We start from the raw sequence: 16,845 nt of genomic DNA on the forward strand, positions 1-16,845 counted from the left end.
ACCACACTGAAATGCGTTAGAATAACACCTGATGCGTGGTACTTGGAAGAGCTGTTAAAAGCGTACATATTGAACTCCGCTTACAATTCACACAGTGTCCTAAATGTTAAGTACTCTGCTCGGCTTATCTGATAGCTACACGGTGGGAATATAACTTACATTCAACTCTGACTGCTACATTCTTCAAAGCAACACCATGTCTATTGCTTGTGTTACACCGGTATGTGCCAGCATCGTGTCTGGTGACTGTAGGCCAATGTCTGATTGCATTCGGGCCGCCATCTTTGGTGCATTCGACGCGCGGAGTTGGCCTTCCATCTGCCTCACAAGAGAAAGTGGCTGCTGTGCCTTCCACCCACATCAGAGTGCTCGGACAGGTGAATTCGCTAAATGCAGGTCCATCTAGAATTTTAAAAAAATTATACCTTGAAAAATATTACATATTTCTTATGGCTGCTTGTGGCTTTAGATCACAACAGCCATCTATGTCTTAGTGTGCATTTAACTTTTAAATATATGATGAAGTGTTCTGTTACCCACTTAATTTTGCCACCGACCACAAAATAAATAGGCAAATTATATACCGAAACGATGAGCACAACCTAAATATGACTCAATACAGATGGAAATATTAAAACAAAAACAAAAAACACAGGAGACTTACTTATAATCCATTTTTATTCACAGTTATTTGCTAGTTCATGGGGCAACATGGTCAAGCTACAAAGTTTTTGTAAAAAACAGATTTAAACCCTTATTTATGTGAAACTTGTTTTGCAGCGAATTTGCGTCATTGTTTTTCACAACTCGGTGCAAAACTAACTCCATATTTGTACTTTGGCGCTAGACCAGTCTAGCACCACATTTATGGAGTTAAAGTCATTTTTTGGACGTGGAAACCTACTTTACGTCAATGAAATGCAAAGTAGGTGTTCCCATGCAAAAAATTACTCTATGGGCTTAGTGCCATATATATCCCCCAGTGCTAAAATCACGCACAGGAGGGGGGAGGGGTCAGGGCAGGCGCAGGAGTTAGGGGACCTGTGGGCCTATTTCCATGGAATAAGCCCACAGGTGATTTCCCCAGGCCCCAGGGACACCCCCACCCCTACCAGAGGGACAGCGGAGGATGAGGGACCCCATCCCAGTTAAGTATAGGTAAGTACAGGTAAGTATTATTTTCTTCAAAGTGCCATTTGGGGCCCTGAAATAGGGCCCCCCTATATGGCACTGGGTGCAATGGCCATGCCCAGGGGACCCTGGTCCCCTGTGCTGGCCATTGGGGTGGTGGGTATGACTCCTGTCTTTTCTAAGAAAGGAGTCATGTGGTATGGATCGTTGTGCGTCAGAAAATGACTCTAAGCAGGTTAGAGTCTTTTTTTTTTACTCTAACCTGCCTAACGTCATTTTTCCATACCGCCTGCCCCATCCAACTAATGTCTTTTTTTTTTTGCGCTAGCCTACCCTTTGCACCGGCTCGCACCATTCCATAAATATGGTGCCCGGCTGGTGCACAGAAATGGTGCAAGCCAGTGCTAAACTTTTTGGTGCAAAACTACATTAGTGCAGTTTTGCACCAAAATGTATAAATCAGGGCCAATGTCTCTGAAGAATATCAAACTTGACAAATACTTGAAAACACTAAAACTTCTTTTTTAGGTATCTTCATGTATGGATTACCAGGGGTCTTAACGTTAACAACGGTATGGTACTGTTACAAACAAGTTTTAGTTCCCATTTCTAGGCACCAATGGGAGAAAATGAAATGCATTATACGGTGTGGTTGTGCAAAGTCACTGTCACTGTGTAATACCCTTACCAACCTCTTTAGGACCAGCAGGTTTCATTTGTAAAACCCTTAGCTCAACCCCGGGCAGCTGTGGCACTGAGCAGCAAAGCTTACACAGAGGAACATGTCTTAAGCATTTAAACAACACAGAAACAACTAAAGAAGAAATCAACATGATACTCAAGAAATCTGATAGCAATTTATAAAAAATAGACTTTATTTTTATGCGGATTTAGACCATAGAATGAAAAAGATCCATTGGAGTGTTCCAAACATATAGATTTTGAAAGAAATAATAAACTAGAGCAATTTCATTCAACTGGGAACAAGCCTTGTCAAAGTAAACAAACTGAACATTTATAATTTTTTTAAAGGAAATGTAAGTGTTTTTTGCAAGTAGTTGGGGGTGACCAACTCCAGCAGGGAGCTTAAGGATGTTATATATGTGACAAGGGCGACAGGGGTCTTCCTGCAGGAATTCCTCAGTCCATGAAGATAGTAAGGGGGTCCCGTTTACAGGGTCAATGTTCCACAAAGTCCTCTCCGGGCTGGCTCAAGTCCTGTCCCTTCTGGATTACCAGTCACCCGTTTTTGAGGTCACAGGCCTATAATTCCTGTCTTGATAACTCACCTTCTGTGGGTCCCAGCAACTCTCCGACAGCACTCCCAGATTCAGCGAACTCAGGTGCAACTCTATGCATTGGGTCTTGGCCATTGGTACTGCACGGCAGCGGCGGTAGCAACTTGAAGACCTTGGGCTACTAACTTGCCTGAGTAGGTTTCTGCAGCTGTTGTGTCACTGTGCTGCAAACAGGTGGCCAGTCAGCTGGCACTTTAAGTTCTCTTGGCTTGAAAGGCTCTGAAGACAGCTTCTCCTTGAGCAGAAAACAGCAAGCACAGTCCCTCTATTCACTAGCCACCAAGTGCAGCAGGTGCAGTCCTTGTAGGTGAAACCTCTCTTTGCTGGTCCCTCAGTGGAGCAGGGCAGTACTTCTTCGGTCTGTCTTCCAAGTTGTCCAAGGTCTGAGTTCTGATTGGTGAGGGTGCCCTATTAATCTTCAGAAAATACTGTCAGGGTAGGATGGGGTTGGTAGCCAATAGGCTAATCGGCTCCCTTCCTCCTGATAACCACTTCCTGGGAAGCGTGGCATCTATCTATCCCAGGATGCACCATTCTGTCTGCTCTCAACATGGCAAGACCCCTTTCTCAACACTCAGCGCTCCCTAGCCCACCTCCAGAGCTGTGGCTAACAAGATGCCACACACCCCTGGAAAAAACGGTTTGACAGCTGATTTCTCCACTCCTTTCCCAAGTGGCAGCTTGTCGGCCTAAACAATAGAGTGTCCCTCTCCTTAGTGTTACCCTTTTGAACTCCAAAGGTGGCTTCTCCTTTGATGTTCGCCTTTTCGGCTAGCATATGTGTGGCTTCCTGAAGGATGGATATAACACCTCTTTACCATGCAGGTCCCTATTGTGTTGTGTCTCTCCTGGGAGTCAGTGTAGGAAAGTGCCCCTTTTGGCATGGTTACCCTCCCACTTTTTGCCAGATATTGATGCTGACTTTACTGAGAATGTGCTGGGATCCTGCTAACCAGGCACATCACCAATGTTCTTTCCATAAACTGTATCCTAGCTCCCACAATTGGCACACCCCTGGCATACAGCCAAGTCCCTTGTAAAAGGTACCGATAGTACCAGGGGATCTGTGACCAGGGAGGGTCCCTAAGGGCTACAGCATGTATTATGCCAACATAAGGGACCCCTTACCAAGCACATGCACTCTGCCATTGCAGATTGTGTGTGCTAGTGGGGAGAAAAAGGTAAAGTCGACCCTGCATCCCTCTCAGGGTGCCATGCTCACAAATCACTGCCTGTAGCATAGGTAAGTTACCCCCCTAGGAGGCCTTAGAGCCCTGAGGAATGGTGCACTATACCACAGGTGAGGGCAGAGCTGTATGAGCAATATGTCCCTACAGTGCCTAAGTCTATTCTTAGACATTGTAAGTGCAGTGTGGCCATATTAAATACATGAGTAGGGAGTTCGTCATTACAAACTCCACAGCTCCATGATGGCTTCACTGAAGGCTGGGAAGTTTGGTACCAAACTTCTCCGCACAATAAACCCACACTGATGCCACTGTTGGATTTATTCTACGATGCATCCAGAGGGCATCTTAAAGATGCCACCTGTATTTTAGCCAACCCTTTAGTGTAAGGCTGACCAGTCTGTGCCCGCCTGCCACTAAAAGACAAGTTCTGGGTGGAGGTGACTCACCACTCGCCCTCCAAGAACTGCAACACCTGGCAGTGAGCCTCAAATGCTCAGGTCTCCTGTTACAGTGCCCCAGTGCACACCAGCTAGTAGAGATGTCCGCCCCCCCGACAAAGCCCTACTTTTGGCAGCAAGTCCTATGGGAAAATTAGGTAAAGCAGGGAGTAGTGACCACTCCAGCTAGGGCCACCCCTAAGGTGTCCAGAGCTGAAGCGACCTACTCCCTGCAGAATTCTCCATCTTGGTTTGGAGTAGAGGGACCAATAGGGTTAGGAATGTGCCCCCGTCCCCAAAGGGAATAGACACATGAAGGGTGTAGCCACCCTCAGGCAGTAGCCATTGGCTACTGCCCTCTGACCCGAGTAACGCCTCTTAATCTTGGATTTAAGGACACTCCAGAACCTAGCTCACCAGATACCTGGCGACCTCAAGAAGAAAAGAAGAAAGAAGCAAGAAGAAAGACTTTTAAACCGACCCCAGTAGAGAAGGCACACTGAGATTTCCTTGCGTCATTTTGTACAGCAGTTTTAACGCCTGCTAAGAGGAGGCATTAAAAGGGGGCTTCCATTATCTAAAATGGGCCCCTATGTACTCTGCAGGAGTACGGCCAATATTTTGGCACTACTCCTGCAGAGTACATCAATAGCATCATAAAAAATGACGCTATTGCTCCCTACCCTGTGCCATGGTTCGCCGTATTTTAATACAGTGCACACATGGTGGCAGTAGGGGGGTGCTAAGGGGCTCCGGGAAAGTGGCGCTGCACTTGGTGCAGCACCACTTTCCATAAATCTGCCCCACAGTCGTTGTTGAGACCGTGTTGTAAAGGCATGCGTGATTTACCCATGCGTTGTTGCATCATATATCACCTCGTAACTCTGTACTTGCCTATAGGGCTTCTAGCTTTTCCACAGTAAAAATGATAATTTAGTGTTTTTACTGCTGGAACATGTAAAAGTACAGGTTTCACCTTTTAACCTACAGTAGTCTGCTTTAAGACTTGTTAGGCCTGACGTAGGGGTGACTTACATTCATTAAAAATGGAGGTTTGGGCTTTGCTATTACCTTCAGTGGCAAAATTGAGTTAGCAGTTTGCCCTTCCAGTCTGCAGTGGCAGACTGGGAGCCATGTTTGACCTTGTCATACTCATGAGGGCCCAACTAGTGCTGCAGATCACAAGAGACACTTCACCCTATTGGTTCTGGGTACTTATGGTACCATATTCTCAGGACATACAAGCAAGTCAGATATGCCCGTTGGGGACAAACCATTTAGAGGTACACCTTTTTAAGGGTCAGAGCACATGCACTGAGCCCTGTTTAGCAGGGCTCAGACATTTCAGAGCCATTTCATCATTACCTTGTAGTCAAAATAAGAGCCGAAATTTGGTTAGCGGTAAACGTGCAAAAGACTGTTTCCTTACACAACCCCCTCACCAGCTAATACATCCAGGAGGACTCAACCAGACTTTTGGTAAATCTCTTTGACTATTGATCGAGGAAGGATGTAGGGAAACTGGCTGAACGTTGCAGGGCCTACTCCACCTTATATCCTTCTGCCCAGGTCACTGCCTCCGGGGGTGGGGGGTGACCTACCTCAACCATGTCAGGCCCCAACCTAAATTGGACCTTGGCAAGGATGGTGTCTTTGCCAACTGTCTCTCTACCCTCTACTTTGAATTGGAGGTACATACCTCACCTAGCCCTACCTTAGCTAGGGCAACAGCTAGATGACACAAAGAGGTTAACCAACACTTGAGCAATCCCACCATGATCAACAGTGCCAGGAGGCCCACCTTACTTCTTGTAATGGAGTCTGACTCCCATGCCAATGATAGTGCTACCACAAAGGGAAACACCTAATAGAGGCTACTGGCAGCTGTCAGTGCCTGGAACTACACCCTGAACACTCCACTAACAGGTGGATGGGCTACCTTAGGGGCTATTGTGGATTCTGGGGCCTCTCTAACTTTACAGAGTGGGATGGCTACCACCTCAAGTGTCAGATTCCCTCCTCTAGCCACTTTTGTTTCAGGGTGGACAATCTGGCTGCGAGTAGTTGCCTGCTTCTCCACAACTTCTTGTCGGTCAGGAGAGGCCACAACAGGGTCAGTTTTGGAGCCCTCCCCTACTTGGGTAGGTTGACCCCTGCCTCCCTAACTAAGAGTGGCCTTTCTTTCCCATCTTTACCTTTTTTTTGGGACCTACATCTCCGAACGTTAGGGACAAGATCTCAATGATCCTTGGGACTGGCAGCACCCTGGGCAGCTGCCCCCTCTGGGCTCAGACCAACCTCTGGGAGGTCATTGTCTAGGAGACAATCTAGGGGGAGGTCAGGACTGACTACCACTCTATGCCAGCTAAGGGACAATAATGCCACAGGGTGGTCTGTGACCTCCCCTTGGGCTACCATAACTCTCCTTGCCTCTCCTGTCAAATGCTGGTCTGGGAACACTAACCTACCCACCCCTATGGTGTGACTGCCACCTGTGTTTCTCAGGGCAGTGGATGAGATCCCATTCATCTTGTGGTGGTGGAGGGGGGGCGTGGCCAAGATGGCGCACGCTTAAGAACGTGGCTCCGGAGGGGCCTACTATTAATCCTTGAAAATAGCCCACTCTCGGGCAACATCGACTTATGGAGTCGGTACCCGGAGGCACCGGGGGTCCAGAGGAACAAGGGGGAGTCTGATCCCGGAACGTTGGGGTTGCGGCCGTGACCAAGACCGGGGACTCGCGTAGTGACGTGGTCCCCCCGGCGGCTTCGGCGCTTGCCAGAGGAGCGCATTGAAGGGCGGACTCATCCGACTTAGCAGAGAACACGCTGCAGTGCATTGGATAAAGCGCCCGTGTGCGCTGGGGGCACGGTCCGCCGGCTGTGACGGTGAGGGCCCGGCACCCATGACGAGGAAGTAATACCGAGGAGTGAGGGACGAGGCATGGAGCAGACTCCCAGGGGGCTTGTAGGGGACGTTGAAGAGCGATCCCCACTCGGCCTGGCAGAAGACACCCTACAGCACACTGGACAAGGCACCCAAGAGCACTGAGGGTGCGACGGAGTGCGCGATCCGCAGGCGGTGTCGGTGCCGGCCTAGTGCCTACAACGAGGATCGAGGTACGGAGCGCACCACCAGGGGAATTGTAGAGGTCGTTGAGGGGTGGTCTCCCCCCGGACAGGCAGAGAACACGCTGCAGTGCATCGGATAAAGCGCCTGTGTGCGCTGGGGGTGCGGCGGAGTGCGCGGTCCTCCGGCGGTATTGGCGCGGGCCTGGCACCCACGACGAGGAAGCAACGCTGGCGAGCAATGACTAAGGTACGGAGCATAGCCCCGGGGGACCTGTAGAGGACACCGAGGAGTGGCATCGACTTGGCCTAATAGAGAACACACTACGGTACACCTGTGCGCGCTAAGGGCACGATGGAGTGAGCGGGACACTGGCGATGCCGACACAGGCCCGGCATCCACATCAAGGAAGTAACGCTTGGGAATGAGGAACGAAGCACGGTGCAGGTGCAGGGCCCTGGGGGACTTGTAGAGGGCATGGAAGGGTGGCTTGGCGGAGAACACGCAGCAGTGCACCGGATAAAGCGCCCGTGTGCGCTGGGGGCGCGGCGGAGTGCGCGGTCCACCAGCGGTGCTGGCGTGGGCCTGGCACCCACAACGAGGAAGCAACGCTGGTGAGCAAAGACTGAGGTACGGAGCACAGCCCCGGGGGACTTGTAGAGGACACCGAGGAGTGGCCTCGCCTTGGCCTAATAGAGAACACGCTACAGTACGCCTGTGCACGCTGAGGGCGCGATGGAGTGAGCGGGACTCTGGCGATGCCGACACAGGCCCGGCATCCACATCGAGGAAGTAACACTGGGGAATGAGGAACGAGGTACGGAGCAAGGCCCCAGGGGAACAAGGACAGAGGTGCTGAGCATAGCCCCACGGGACTGAGAGTGGACGTGGGGGGGCGGTCCCGCGTTGGCCTAGCAGAGAACATGTTGCAATGCATTGGATAAAGCGCCCGTAAATACTGAGGGTGTGATAGAGCACGTGGTCAGCCGGCGGTGTCGGTGAGAACTTAGCGCCCACAACAGGGAAGGGTGCTGGGGAACGAGAACCGAAAGTAAGTGAAACGCGTAGGTGAGTAGAACAATCCCACACTACACACGAACCTTGGACACCAGGAGTGAGCCCAGCTCCGCATAAGGATGTAAAGCAGAAGTGAGGGGGTGAGTCCTACTGAGGCCTGTAATAATCACTGCTGCCCTGGGTAGTGTACTGCACCCGATAAAGGAAACCCTGGAAGTGGAGAGCAGCAGAGACCTGGACCCGGTGCTTATGGCAATAATAAGAAGGGGCTGCTAGGCCCCTAGGAGTGAGAGAACCAGGTAAAAGAGGGGGAGCACCCTAAGAGAACCACGATACTACTGGGTGGAAGAGCTGAATTGGGCTGCTGGATGACACTGATTGGCGCAAGATAAGCCTTTGAGCTTATGCAACTGATTGGCGCAAGATAAGCCTTTGAGCTTATGTGAATGAGTGCAATATAACAGTCCAGCTTACCTTCCCGTTAACACCGAAGTGAAGCACTGCAAGTTCAATGTCATCCAAAAGTCGGCACAAGACCAAAGCTATGGACCGTCCAACACACACTGATCCTAAAGAGGGGGAGCCTCTGAACTTCTTGCAAGCTAGAGTGCAGGATACCCTGGACAAGATCCTGGGGGCAATCGAAGACACAAAAGCTACGCTACAGCACAATATCAATCAAGTGGCTGTAGAGGTGGGGCTTCTGAGGGCAGACCATCAAAAATTAACTGACAGAGTTAAAGAGGCAGAGACTGCATTGGCGGATATCACTCCTAAACAAAGAGACACAACAATTATGGTGGAGAATCTCAACGACAGAGTGAAGTGGCTGGAACAGGGAGCTGAGGACGCAGAAGGGAGGAACCGAAGAAATAATATATGAGTGGTAGGCCTGCCGGAGGGAGCAGAAGGGACGAATATGGTGGCATTTCTGGAAAAATTGTTGCGCACGGCTGCACCAGCAGACTACCTGACTCCATTTTTTACACTTGAACGAGCACACCGAGTGCCCTCGAGACCCCTTCCCCGGGGCAGACCACCCAGAGCGGTGATAGCCAGAGTCCTGCATTACAGAGACAGGGATGCCCTAATCCAGAGGGCCAGGGAGGCAGGCCCCTTCAGAGTTGAGAGCGGAGAGGTGACGTTATTCCCAGATTTCACCTTTGAGGTCCAGATCAGGCGAAACTCGTACGTGGCAGTCAAAAAGGCCCTCAGAGCTGAAGGAATCCAGTATTCGCTCTTCTTCCCGGCTCGCTTGAGAGTGACACACAAGGGTAAATCTTTGTTTTTCCAGAACCCTGAGGAAGCCTGGGAATGGTTTGAAGCCCACGGAGGCCAGTCAGCCCAGAGCGCAAAAGTTAACGTGAAAGAGACTGGAAAGCGCAGAGTCCTAGGAAGGCGGAGGAACAGGGACCGCTCTCGTGGGATGCCAACGCAGACACAGAAGGAACTTGGAAAGCGAGCGGCCCTTGAGGTGGTGGCATCCATGGGCAGAGAGGAATCTCCCCCTGGAGGCTCCGGTGTAGACTCAGATGGCACGGCCGGGTCCTCCATAGGATGCTCGGAGTCCTCGCCACATGCTCCGAAGGTGACTCCCCAGACATCAGACAAACTTGTGTAACGGATGTGAAACCAAGGCCCTGGGGCAAAGTGAATGGTATGTACACGTGGCCCCTCCGGACTATGCCCCCCCATACGAGTTCTCGTCCAACCAATCAGACTGGCGAGAATTTCAGATACTCTTTTGAACATGTTGCACAGTTTATTGGGCAACCTACTGTTTGCGAGGCGCTCTGGGGTTAGGGAGTTGGGTTTTACAGTTACAACTTTTGCAGGTGCGATGGGCAGGGTGGAGAGAAATACTTATTTATAAATTCCATGACACAGGGAGACTGTACCCAGGGCAGGGGTGGGCAACCTGGAATGCTAATTAGATAACCCTATGGTGGAATATAATATACTAACATGAAATGTATGCGGTATGGGGTCCCCATCCAAGCGTCACAGAATACTGTCCTTTTTTCAAAGAAGGGGTGTGCAGGTGGCAATGCTACAGGAGACCCACTTAACCGCAGGAGAGGTGGACAGATTGAAGTGTAGATGGAGAGGACAGGTGTTTGCCACTGGCTATTCAGCGTATGCGAGGGGCGCCTTGATTTGGATAAGAGTGGGGGTTCCCTTTGAAGTCATATCTAAGGACATAGACCATGAGGGTAGGTTTGTGATAGCGGAGGGGAGACTTCATAGAACTCCAATTGTCCTGGCAGTGTCTACGCCCCTAATCAAGATCAGGTCCCCTTTATAATGCAATTGTCGAGTCATCTCACATGCCAACAAACTGGGGGTATCTTAATCGGGGGGGACTTTAATGGAATATTAGACGTGGACTTAGACCGATCCTCTCCACCGGTTATAGGGGCAGCAACACATAGAGTGGCAAAAAAATTGAGAAAATGGATGAATGCGTGGGGCCTAGTGGATGTATGGAGGGTCCAACACCCCACTGAAAGGGATTATTCATTCTATTCAGGACTTCACCAAGTACATACCAGAATAGATAGGGTGGTGTGTACAGCAGATATTGCGCAGGGAATGACCCGCTCAGAATACCATGCTCGCACATTATCGGACCATAACCCCCTACTGGTCACTTGGAAAGCTACAGTGGATAGGCTTCCTGTCCCGACATGGAGACTGACCCCTGGCTCGTTAGAGGACCAGGCATACAGAGAATCCCTTCGCCTACACCTCTCAGACCATATTAAAATCAATAAGGGATCAGCCTCTTCAAGATCCTTGGAATGGGAGGCTCTCAAGGTGACAACTAGAGGTTTTTGCCTAGGTCAGATGGTTGGAGTGAGACGCACTCTAGAACGCAAACTGAATAGTTTAGAGAGGATAATACATGAAGGGGAACGAGGTGACGAGAATGGGGATACATAGCACAGGAAAGATATGTCCAGGCATGGAAGTCATATGCCCAGGCGGAAGAGCAGCTTCGCTGTCACAGTCTCCGGGAATATCTGGCATCACTCCAGGCTGAGGAGGGCCGATCAGGTAGAATGCTGGCATGGTAAGTGAGTGCTGAAGGAGACAGTGGACCTATCACCAGTGTCTATGACAAAGGGGGGAAACGTCAGTGTATGCCGGGACCCATAAATGACGCCTTCAAAGAGTACTACTCCCACCTCTATGGGGCCCCGGTAGAGCTTAGAGCGGATGATCTCAATGATTTTTTGCGCCCACTCCCTCTGACCACACTAGCACACTATCCTGAGGAACAGGATAGTTTAGGAGGCCCGCTGACGATAGATGAGGTACAGGAGGCTATTGCACAGCTGGCCTCCGGTAAGACCCCAGGGACGGATGGACTTCCCATGGACTTTTACAAAAATTATACTGCACTGTTAGCCCCCCAGTTGGTGGAGATGTACACGGTGGCATTGCAACGCGGAATGCTACCGGACTCACTTAGGGAGGCACTGGTGGTCCCTCTGCCCAAAACGAAGTCGGGAGAGGTCTCAGTAATGGACTTTCGACCTCTATCGATGTTAAATAATGATTTTAAAATCCTTACTAAAGCCTTAGCCAATAGACTCCTACGCCACATCACCGGGTTAGTACATACTGATCAAAATGGCTTTGTCCCAAACCGTAGCACCTCTTTGAACTTGAGGCGCTTGTTCGCCATCTTGCACATGCCCGAAAAAGATAGGTCCGGGGTGGGAGTGCTGCTTGCAGTAGATTTTGAGAAAGCATTTGACTTGGTTAGATGGGACTATTTGAGAGCAGTGATGCGGCAGATGCGAATGGGAGAAGGCTGGATAAAATGGGTCGATTTACAGTATTTGTCACCGTTGGCGAGGGTGAGAACGGGCAGAACAATATCAGATACTTACCCTATATATCGGGGGATGTGACAGGGGTGCCTGCTATCGCCGCTTTTATTTGCTCTGGCCATAGAGCCACTGGCGGTTGCAATGCGTAGCAAGGACACTGGCAAGGGAGTAAGATGGGGTCAATCAGAACATATCATTTCACTATATGCTGATGATATACTTATATACCTCATTGATGGAGAGTTGGGTCTACCTTGGCCCTTGCAGACACTGGACCCTTTCGGTGCACTCTCAGATCTCTGCCTCAACAGGAGCAAGACATTCATTTTTCCCCTAACACAATCTTATGGGCGACCCTCCTCCTGCCCTGGGGATATAGTTTGGGCTCCATGCACGTTTAAGTATTTGGGTATACAGGTATACCACGAGACTGGGGATCTGAGAGATGGAAACATTGGAAGGGCATTTCGCTCCCTGAAAGCCTCAGTAGGTTTCCGGCGCTCATTAAAACTATCCATCATGGGCAGAATTTCTTTATCTAAAATGATCATGCTTCCCCGCGTCCTCTATTATTTTGCCAACCTACCAGTATCGATTCCCTCAGCGTGGTTTCGAGAGTTAAATACCCTACTTAGGGAGCTTATCTGGGATGATGGCCGCAGACGTACAGCACTCCGACCCTGTGTAGACCAACTCTAGCAGGGGTCCTGGGGGTTCCAGATTTTGAGGCCTACTGTCTGTAATGCCAACTACAATGGATCACCAGTTGGTTCGCTGGAAAGGGATGCCTGGACAGATGGATTACAGTGGGAGATAGAGGTACGGACCGAGTCATAGCGCAATTGATTAATAAGAAGGTGACACGCCAAGTGGACAGTCTAATGACAAAAGTAGCCATTCTTTGCTGGAAGAGGTGCGCAAGACGAATGGGGGTGGGATCCCCTTATTCTCCAGCCCTGCCACTGACCGCCTAATACTAGATCAAGGGGAGGAGGGCTTGATGGGTACAGGGCTCGGGATTTGGAAAAGGGCGGGAGTAGAGACGGTAGGGGACTTATTCCGGGATGGGGTGTTGAGGCCCTTTACTGATCTAGTGAATGACAGAGGAATCCATCCGGGACAATTCCTTCTATATCAAAAGTTAATGCATAATCTGCGGGAACACTGGGAAACAGTGAACGCAGAGCCCACCACCCATCAGATATTACACCTCCTCCTAACATTGGGGGATGATGCACACCGCATCACAAGACTGTATCGAGCCAACAGGAAGGAGCCCTTGACCCAATGCAATCCTTACGGGAGGGGTGGGAGAGATCCTTGGAAAATGAAATAACAGACTCAGAATGGAGTAGAGTACTAGCGTACCCAAAGGAAGTATCGAGAAACACGAGACTGAGATATACTCAATATAATTACACGCACACGACGTACCTCACCCCACACCGTCTATCCTTAATGTACAGGGGGGTCCCCAGGGCATGCCCCAGGTGCGGTGATGTGAACGCAGACTTTGACCACATGGTGTGGAGCTGTCCAGACCTGCGTAAGGGCTGGGGCAGGCTGATGACGGAGCTCTCTAGACTGCTTGAAAGGGACTTGGCCCTATCTCCCAGTGTGTGCCTATTGGGTCTTGGAACCAGACTCCCACGTAGGAAAGTGAGGGGTCGTTTTCTGAACTTCGCTCTGGTTTTATACCGGAGACTGATCACCTTGGGGTGGAAATCCCCCAGATGCTCATCACTGATGGAATGGAGACGGGAAGTAGAGAAGTGGGTCAGAGCAGAACTGCAGATACTGAAGAGAGAGGAGGAGGGTGGACTCCGCCAGACCCCTGGTGCCCCAGAATGGGAGGAGATACTGACAAAGTGGGAAGGGATGCTGAGGGGTACGGACACAGCCACAGAGGGACTGACATAAAGATCAAAATAAAGACCAACGATAGAGACCAGTAATGACACAAATCATGGGGTAGGGAAGGATAAATCCAGGGTTCAGAACCTAGAAGACACTAGAAGGGAAACGAAAACAGACATGGAATGTACGGCCGAGGGCACAGAAATGACCGAGTGGGGTTAGAGGAGACGGGCATTATTTGAGGGAGTTACCGTCTTGGGATTAAATTAGGGATGAATAGCATGAAAGGTGCCAACCCCGCTCCAGGGTAATGGAGAGGAGGTTGAATCCGGACAATGGAACCACCTGCCCACACAACGTTCATCACACCATTAACCTGTTTAACTTTAGTTAAAGACTGTTCTAGATGTATAACAATCAGATCGATGGCATAGCTCTCAGGTGGTGCACAGGCAAATATATGAGGCTTCAGAATTAGACAATAAGCAATTCAAAGTGGTGTAAAAGAAAATACATGATATTTGACCAAATATGTAATACCTTGAACTATATGTGTAATCTCAACTGCCACGCCAAATTACTCTGTATTTGTATAACAGCAAATTGTTAATAAAAATATTTGTAAAAAAATAAATAAAAATACAAATCTTGTGGTGGTGAAAGTGCCTACTCCCTCCCTCGGGGATTAACAGCTTATCATCTGATCCTTCTCCCAGTTGGAAGCTCTTAGGACCTCTTCATCTGAGGTGCACTCCCCAAAGGCTACACTAGCCACCCAGTGACACCCTTCCTCTTGGGACACACCAAATTCCCTCAGTGGTGTCCTGAATGCTGGCGGTCAAAGCAAAACCTCTTGCCCAAGAGTTATTTACGCCACTTCTCTGCTTGCTAGAGGTGGACTGGGTCTTCTCTCCCTGCTTAGGGTTCTGGGGTTCTGAGGGATTCTCCTTGGTTGGCTGACTATCTCTCTTTTCCCTTCTGTGGGCCTAACACCTCTTTCTTGGAATCACCCCCTGGGCCTTCATGGGTACTCTTGTCCTAACCCACTAATTAGCTATCTTGCCCAGCTCTCTGGGGCTAGATAGCTTGGAGTCTACTAGATGTTTGTATAACTATTCAGAAGGGCAATGTGTAAGGATGTGCTCATTGACCACCAAACTGTAGAGTCCTTCATAGGTACTTACCTGATTTGTGTTTGCCCCCAGCCTACCTATCAGACCAGCCCATGGGGCACTGCTTAATTGTCCACTGGGCCAGTATGGCCTTGCTTATTAGATACTTTTACAAAGTAAATACTCAAATGAGCATAGAAGTGATAAACTAATGGGGTCCTTAAAAAATGTCCACTGAGAAAAAAGGCTAACATGGACCACCAGTGACTGAAACCAACTGTAACCTCCACATTATGAGGCACAATACATGCATTAATGTGCTAGAACACATAATGATAATTAATGCTATGCAAATTAACTGGTAGTCACACACTTCCACTGAAATGTTTTCTACTGAGGCATATTTCTGAAAGGATTTGAAAAGACAGTACACATTTGGTGAGCCTTTCTTAATCATGCAAACAGTGCCATAGGGAGAGGAACAAAGACATGTATCACAGCCTGAAAGCTGACCCAACCACCCAAGTATTGATGAGCTGTCACTTTTTGTTCTTTCTATGACAGCGTAATCACTCTCTGGGACTATTTCCCTGTTGTAAGCAAACGTATTTCACACATCCCAGTGCACTAAAAGCAGTGTCCCCTTATATTTAGCACATTAGCTATAGTGTTCCTGTGCTTGAAACCATGCTTGAGAAAATAAAACTAAACCAACTTAATATGGATTTAGACTGCTTTCTACACCTTTAACATAGTTACTGAAGTGAATGAGCTTAACTTACATTCAACTGTCACTGCTATATTTATAGCATCGTGTCCATGCTTGTTGGTAGCCAGGCATTGATAGATGCCTGACTGGTTTCTAGTGATCTCAGACCCATTCCACCTCACATTGACGCCAGCATTGTTGGTGCATTGTACATGTGGGGGTGGATTCCCAACGGCTTCACAAGAGGGTATTATGGCCTGGGCACCTTCCACCCAAGTGTGAGTTTTAGAGCACAAGGATGAATTGAACTTCGGTGCATCTAGGAAAGAACACAAAGAGAGCATTACTAGGATAATTCCTTCATGCATTTAGGTGGGTACATGAAAGATAATCTCCATTTTCACAAATAAGGCAAACATCATAATACCACTCTTCATTAGCAAGAGGGTTCATAAGTAATTATTCATCACATTTGTTATTTTCTCTTTTATTTAATTTTCATCTTACTGGCATGTAATAATTTCCCCCCAATTAGCATATATAAATTTTTTCACTTATTTGCTATTTTCTCTGTTCTACTTTCTATAGCTCTACGGCATCGGGTTTTCAATGGTTGGGAGTAATCTCCAAAGAGACGAATGTGCCTTCAGAGTGTGAGAGCATTCCTCAATGAATAGGAAGTTTCTCCAATGTGCATTGGAGGTTTCTTTGAATTGGGAGGGTCTTTTAAACATAAAGTAGAGCCTTAAATTAATTAGAATTGTGTTCAATGAGTTTGATGTATTTGCAATAAATGGAAGTGGTGTTCAAAAAGTGGGATCCCTTTTTAATGACAGTAAGTGGATTTCAATCAGTGAGAGTGGTCTGGGATGAATGGAAAGTGAATCTGGGCTCAATGAGTTACACTGGTCTTTTACGGGTGGTATAGCCTATATTTAATAGGTCAGCCTCTGACTGGGAGGCTCATTTTCATAAAGTGGGTAAGGTTCAAATCATCAATGAAAGTGGCAGGTCTTCAAAGTATATATAAGGTCTTCATTAAGTAGGTTATATCTTCATTGAGTGGATCTGGTCTCTACTTAGTGGGCCCAAGCGTTAATTATTGGACTAGCTCTTTAATAAAAGGGAGGGTCTCTAATGAGTAGATGATGCACTTACAGAGTCCTCCACACTTCCACTGGTCTTC

At 48.8% G+C, this 16,845-nt stretch overlaps 1 protein-coding gene across 7 annotated transcripts in view; it reads right to left on the reverse strand.

The window, feature by feature from the left end:
• Positions 1-16,845, reverse strand: part of ICAM5 (intercellular adhesion molecule 5) — a 375,719-nt gene that overhangs the window by 147,662 nt on the left and 211,212 nt on the right. For all 7 annotated transcript variants that reach the window (XM_069231795.1, XM_069231796.1, XM_069231797.1 and 4 more), the window contains 2 exons: positions 15,733-15,978; positions 160-402 (listed from right to left, as the gene is read on the reverse strand). In XM_069231795.1, coding sequence (XP_069087896.1) covers positions 160-402; positions 15,733-15,978 — 489 coding nt within the window. The remainder of the gene's footprint in view (positions 1-159; positions 403-15,732; positions 15,979-16,845) is intronic.

The sequence above is a fragment of the Pleurodeles waltl genome, chromosome 4_2, assembly GCF_031143425.1.
Source record: "Pleurodeles waltl isolate 20211129_DDA chromosome 4_2, aPleWal1.hap1.20221129, whole genome shotgun sequence".
Lineage (NCBI taxonomy): Eukaryota > Metazoa > Chordata > Amphibia > Caudata > Salamandridae > Pleurodeles > Pleurodeles waltl.